The 6,675-nt window shown below is 47.9% G+C and overlaps 1 protein-coding gene across 1 annotated transcript; it reads left to right on the forward strand.

Annotated features, from left to right (window-relative positions):
• The first annotated feature begins 1,337 nt into the window (after positions 1–1,337).
• LOC133119115 (lumican-like) lies at positions 1,338–6,675 on the forward strand. Its single transcript, XM_061229538.1, has 3 exons — positions 1,338–1,803; positions 3,701–4,598; positions 5,190–6,675. The coding sequence occupies exons 2-3, from the start codon at positions 3,722–3,724 to the stop codon at positions 5,351–5,353; spliced, it is 1,041 nt and encodes a 346-aa protein (XP_061085522.1). The 5' UTR covers positions 1,338–1,803; positions 3,701–3,721; the 3' UTR covers positions 5,354–6,675.

Consider the following 6,675-nt stretch of genomic DNA (forward strand, 5'->3'; position numbering starts at 1 on the left):
CACGTCTTGTCTGGAGTTGAATGGGATGGGGGGCACTTGTAAGTCGCTTTGGATTAAAAGCGTCTGCGAAATGACTAAAATGGGGGGGGGGGGTTGGACAAGGGGAAAATGGTGCATTGCCGATGGGTCTGTGGTTTGCAGGTCGGCACAAATGACCCAACCCAGAGGATCTCAGACAGAGGCCGACCCCTCCGTTTCACAGCCCCTGAACCGCCGACCATGACCCCTGAACTCTGACCCCTGAACTCCGACCTCCGAATGGGCGAAACGCCGTGACCGAGAATGCCAGCATGGGGAGCTGACCGTGCGGTGAGGTTTGGCTCGCGGGCAGAGCGTGTTATGACGGTCACTGGGTGGAAACCCGAGGAACAGGGATGGCTTGAGACGACCACATCCAAGGCTCAGGTCAAGAGAGGTCTCAAATCTATGACAAGGGAAGGGGGGGAGACGAGTTTAAAAATGAAGGAGAGATGTGTCTGGAAGTTTATTAGCTTGAGCATAAAGATCAGACAGGAAATTCCCAGAATTCCTTGATGTCTTTGAAACTGTACTCTGTACTCTGAACTGTGCTCCACCCAAATCTGCACTTAAAAGACTCACAAGTGGAAACTAACTGCGCAAGAATGAACAGCCCGTATCCAAAAATCACATTCTTGGCCGATGTGTACAAAAGTAAGACACATGGGAACATACTCAAACGAAAAGCCTGACTTTTATAACACTGCCATGATGAGGTTGGGTGTTATAAGGTTATCAGAGCGTGTAAAGTGTTCCACAGTCGCACAATTGCTGACGTGGACCAGAGAGAATTCTGTCGAGAAGTTAAAAAGGAGACTGTGATATCCAAACTAATTTACACCCAAGCAATTACCACAGGCACACCAAGCCCCTACATGGAACATGGCATGTTGTTATGGAAGCAGAGGGAGGCTGGGTGTTTGTAAATTATACAGTCTTCATGCGACCATTTGAAGTTTATTTCTAGCTGCAGCCAGTCGGTCCATTTCATTCTTGATTACACACAGGCAGCGGGCCATCCCTATCAGGAAACTTCAAATTGCTATTTTCCATTCAAAACGTTAAACAAATACGCAAAAAGCAGGCAAGCCAAAGCAATTCTCCGATTACCTTTAGTTATGCTTTCCAGATGCACTCCGGGAAGGACTAAGCTCGGGGTTTTTTTTTATTTAAAATTCACACTTTGTATAATTTGAGCTCGCTTTGATGATCGAGTAAAAACAAAGTTGTTTTAGTCAGGAAACTATTGTCCGATCCCCCTCCAATCCCCTCCAAGGAGGAAGCAGCCGAGCCTTTAATCTAGCGCACAGCAAGGCAGGCTGTATATGCAGGAGTAATTTGTGTTTTTGAAAAGGTCGGGGGGGAAGTGAGGGAGAAGAGGAGAGTCAGACAGGTAAACGAAGGCGGTTCACGTCAGGCAACGGTCGGGGCGCACCTGCGCCTCGTTAGGAAGACCATATTTTCGCGGGATGCTCAGCCGTGAAGCCCACACTGAGGACGACGCCCGTGCTTTATAGTGCAGCATAACTCCAATTTGGCTGCCGCATTTCTGTCAGACCAGCACCACAGAGGTTTGGCTGAGGCTCTTGTGAGCTCAGTTTCCCTCTCTCTCACTCTCTCTCTCGCTCTCTCCTTCTCTCTCTCTCTCTCTCTCTCTCTCCCTCTGTCTCTGTCTCTCCTCTTCCTCTGGAGACCTGGGTCGCTGCTCTCTCTCCTCAGCTGCTCCGCCGTCCGTTGCCGTCTGAGGGTGCGTGCCCTGCCATCGTTCCCGCGGGAGACAGAAAGGTAAGCGCACCTGGACGGTCTGCAGGTCGCCGGGATTTTAAAGGGCTTTTTTTTTTTTTTTGGGTCTTTTTACTCCCCGACATTCCAGCAGAGGCAACAGCTGCTGATGCAAACAGTGGCGCTGTGCGTAGAGGAGTTTGTTTCATTTCATATGAAGCTCGCTGTGGTGTCAGGGTGTTTATCTGAGCCGTACATGAGAGATGCTGGAAGCTTTTTTGATATACAGCAGGATTCAGGTTTCAGGACTTTATTCTCGGATTAAGCTGGTGTGGCATTGGAGTGATGTGAGGTCCTGGATTCAGTACCTCAGCATCCATTCGGACTGAATGGGTCGGTCCTGGGTTCTGAAGTGACAAAATCCAATTTTTGATCAGTTTTGCTGCTGGTGTATGAGGTCAAATGTCTAAATACATTTAGTCCTATTTTTGACTAATTTGCTGCCTTGGTTCAATGTCTAAGAACTCAAAATCCTTTGTTAATACAGTTTGTTATTTTGCAATAATGACTTGTGGTTTAATGAAAATGGTTAGTGGAAATGTCTTTAACCACACTGTTGAGACACACTATTGCAATTTATTGGATAACAAATCACACACATACAAATCACAAGCTCATCAATGCTGTGAATTGCATTTATTCTTGATGGTAGTAATGCTGCCACAATGCCGTCACGTGACTAATATTTGCAGGCTATAAAAAACATAATTCTGCACGATCACACAAGACCTCTGTCACGTCCAGGTTTAGTAAGCTTACACTTTACGCAACTGGCTTATTCACGTTACATATTTGTCAAGTTCCTTGCCTGACGAGAATCAACGTTTAGAGTAAAAATGGTTTTTCGCTCGATGGAAAAAAATACACTCTGCCCTGAGAATAGTCAGCCGGGCTGTGTACGCACGGTGTTAGGGGCTTTGCGGTTGCGGTGAGACAGAGCGTGTTCAGCCCTCAGCGCTGAGGGCTGCTGAGTCAGAGGGGTGGATGTGAGGCCAGTGGGAGACGTGGAGCTCTCCCCGATTCCCCCCGAGGAGAGGGAGCCCAGCTACGGTGGCTCGGGTCCAGAAGCTCTCTCTGGATGAGCGCTGCCTGTGGCCGCATGTTTATCCGCTGGTGATTCACGCCGCTTGCCTCGATTCAGGCAAGCTTTGTTTCCATGATCAGCTCAAAAATCCGCAAAGCAAACACTGCATTTCGCCTCTGTATATGTGGCATTCAGTTTTTTTGTTTCTGGTTTCTCTTGTACTGGTTGATTGTGCTGCTGGAAAAAAAAAAAAACAGCAGCACAATCGCTAGGTTTTGAAACAGCTGGAAGCTGGTTGAAGAGTTTAGACCAGCTCCATACCCAACATGGTTTGGCCAGCTCAAGCTATGTTTTGAAACAGCGGGAAGCTCGTTGAATAGTTCAGACCAGCTTCATACTCAACATGATTTGGCCAGCTCAAGCTATGTCTTGGAACAGCTGGTAGCTGGTCATTTCAAGCAGGACATAGCTGGACTTTACAGCAGGGTGGACTTCACACAGGCTCAATGGTTTGTTCCAGTTCGCAGCGGAAAGGCTTGTGTGCTGTATACACTTGCGCATTACACTGGATCAATGACATGTGGTTTGTTTTCAACAATAACAGTAACACAGATGCCAAGCTCTATTATTTCCAAGCAGCACATTCATGCATCCCAATTCGTAGACGCGCTCCTAATTATGTTTCCAGTGAGCACACATCAATTTTCAGGAGCAAATGGTGCTAAAATGGGAGCCCTGAGATGTAATAAAAACAAAAAAACAAAGGGTACTTTTAAATTAAACCACCGAATATAAAACATCCAGGTTCATTCAATGTGTAAATGGGTGGCTTGTCTTGTACAGGACTGATGGTTTGTTCCCGTTTTCCTTGGACAGGTTTAACTAGGCAGAGGAAAGATGAGTCCTCTCTTTGTGCCCCTCTTGGCCGTGCTGATCGGCCAAGTCTCACCGTCTCACTACGATTATGACTATTACCAAGGTCCCTCCATGATGTTGGGCCCGCCCGGGCCAAACTGCCCGGAGGAGTGTGAGTGCCCCGTCCTCTTCCCCAGCGCCATGTACTGCAACAAGCGTAACCTCAAGTCCGTGCCCGTCGTCCCCAACGGGATCAAGTACCTCTACCTTCAGGACAACAACCTCAAGGAGATCAAGGCCTCCGCGTTCGTCAACGCCACCGACCTCCGCTGGCTGATCCTGGACAACAACCAGCTGACCAACGGCGCCGTGGAGAAGGGCATCTTCGAGAAGCTGGGCTCGCTCGAGAAGCTGCACGTCAACTTCAACAACCTGACGGAGCCGCTGGGGCCGCTGGCCAAGACGATGAACGAGCTGAAGATCACGTGGAACAAGCTCTCCAAGTTCCCCTCGGGCACCCTGTCGGGGCTGGAGAACCTGACCATGATCGACCTCCACGGCAACGAGCTGACATCGGACGGCATCGCGGGGGCCTTCAAGGGCCTGAAGTCCCTGGTCTACCTGGACGTCAGCAAGAACAAGTTGGGGAAGTTGCCCATGGGGCTGCCCAGCTCCATCGAGATGCTCTACGCCGACTACAACGAGATCGGCAGCGTCCCCAAGGAGTTCGCCAACAAGCTCCCGCAGCTGCAGTACCTCCGCATCGCCCACAACAAGCTGGCCGACGCCGGCATTCCCCCCGGCGCCTTCAACGTGTCCACCCTCATCGAGCTGGACCTCTCCTACAACAAGCTCCAGACCATCCCCGAGGTCAACGAGAACCTGGAGAACCTCTACCTGCAGGTCAACAAGATCAGCAGTGAGTGCCCCGTCTCTGGCTCCCGCTCTCTCTCGCTCCTGGCCACACCCCAAAATGTCTTTCACCTGTTGATCTCTTCCATTACCTTCATTCTCTCATTGCGCTCATCCATCTCAATGCCCTTTCCTGTCTGTCATCTCTGCCCTCTCTCACTACACATTTCTGCCCATTCTTTCGTTTTTTTTAAGCTCTATTTCATCCCTCAGTCTTCCACTCCTCAAATACATGCATTTATGGATGGAGGACGTGGATTCATTTAAAAAAATGTTAAATTTATGCTGGACATTCGGGCTGTTCGTAGTTGTATTGAGGCCATTTCCAGATGTATGCAAGGCATTTTATGGCTGACTACGCCACCATCTATGACATTCAGATGAGTGCCATGCTTAGTGATCTGGCATCAGCACAGTTAGATGGAGAAAGGTAGGGGGGGGGGTGCACATTATGTATCACACCTGTATATGTATCACACCTGTACACACATCTCCTCAACCTGAGCCCGGGCGGTCCTCGCGTTCCACCTGACGGGAGTGCAGCCGTCTCACAAAGTGCCTCCCGCGTTTCTTTCCGTTTCTTTTCCCCCCCCCGCAGAGTTTGACGTCGGGAGCTTCTGCAAGTACATGACGGCGATCAACTTCTCCAAGCTGAGGCACCTCAGGCTGGACGGGAACAACTTGACGCGCAGCAGCGTTCCCGACGAGGCGGCCAACTGCCTGCGCCTGGCAACCGACGTCATGGTGGAGCCCACGGACTAGGCTCCCTTCGCCCCGCCATCGCACCCCGAAAACACCAGTGGAGCCCAAGGACACTTTCTGTTTACACTCACCGCCCCCCTCCCTACCCCCCCCCCCCCGCCCCGCCCCGCCCCGCCCCTCTGCTGCTTACCCCCTTTCTCTTCTGCTATATTACGGAGAACAGGGAACACATTTCTGTAGGTGTTACAGATCTAGAGAAGAGATTATTTAACAAGAGTTAATCATGAAATGATGTAGCCTCCCTTGTCAAGAGTTGCATTTAATCAAACTCCCATTTTTGATCTCTTAGAAAGCAGCCTTTGGGTGGATCCCCACAATTTTGGGTGGTATGTTACGTTTTTTTTTTGCCATGCCAGGAACTTTTGAGACCTTCCCTGGTTCTCTTGTACAGTCATTCAGTTGATAAAACACGTATGCATGAAATGGGCAGATCTGTACAGAACAGCACAGTTGGGTACGTTCTTCTGTACACACTATAGCAGGGTTGTGTAACATTTAGGGTTAAGGTTTGGGGTTAGGAGAAGGCGCTCAAGAACGATAATACAAATCACTTTCTTGATGTGCCTTCACATAGACTATGAAGGTAAATATTCCCAATTTAGAGGTAGATAGTTTTTACTTTCAGCTGGGAAATATGATTTGACACATATCTTAACTATGCAATAGCAGAGCATCACATATCGCGTTTACTGAAGTCTCACTTTTACTGATATTTGTTCATTTTGTTTTTTCTAGCTTTCTCTTAAATATTATCTCATGGTGTACATCACTGACACGTGTTATTGCTGTATCTCAAACAAACCTTCAGGTAAGGAAAAGTGTATTATGAGGACAACTGGACTCTTTGTCCAAACTGGGACATAACGCAGTCCACAGATTATGTAGTATCTAATGAGAAGTAAATATCATCTTGAATTGATTTCAGGCAGATATTCTGGATAGAAAGATCTCACAGCTCTGAAAAAAACATATACTTTGTGTGCCTGAACACAGTCATTATAATCAGCATAACAGTGAACATGATAAATTAATGTTGTAAAATTAATGTGAATGTTTGTCTCTTTGTATCCTTTGTCAGATATTCCAAGAAAGAGAAAAAACGTAAAACAAAACATGGAGTGAAATTTACCGAATGAAATGATTGAGATATGAATTCCTCTATGTTTGTTGATGTTTTTCTGCTAAACTAAAGCCAGCCACTTTCTATCTAGATAAGCAGCATTGCGAACATCAGCTAATACATTCTGTAAACACATATGCATTTCCTTGGCCTGCATGCATTGCATGGTATATCTGTATGCTAATAAAACGTAGCATTTTAA

Source organism: Conger conger, chromosome 19 (assembly GCF_963514075.1).
Source record: "Conger conger chromosome 19, fConCon1.1, whole genome shotgun sequence".
NCBI classification, from domain to species: Eukaryota; Metazoa; Chordata; class Actinopteri; order Anguilliformes; family Congridae; genus Conger; species Conger conger.

What these genes read in the sequence shown, in the direction of transcription:
- LOC133119115 (XM_061229538.1), top strand. Translation starts at nt 3,722, where the DNA reads ATGAGTCCTCTCTTTGTGCCCCTCTTGGCCGTGCTGATCGGCCAAGTC. An exon ending in GCAGGTCAACAAGATCAGCA is followed by an intron (nt 4,599 to 5,189) that starts GTGAGTGCCCCG and finishes CCCCCCCCGCAG; the next exon opens with AGTTTGACGTCGGGAGCTTC.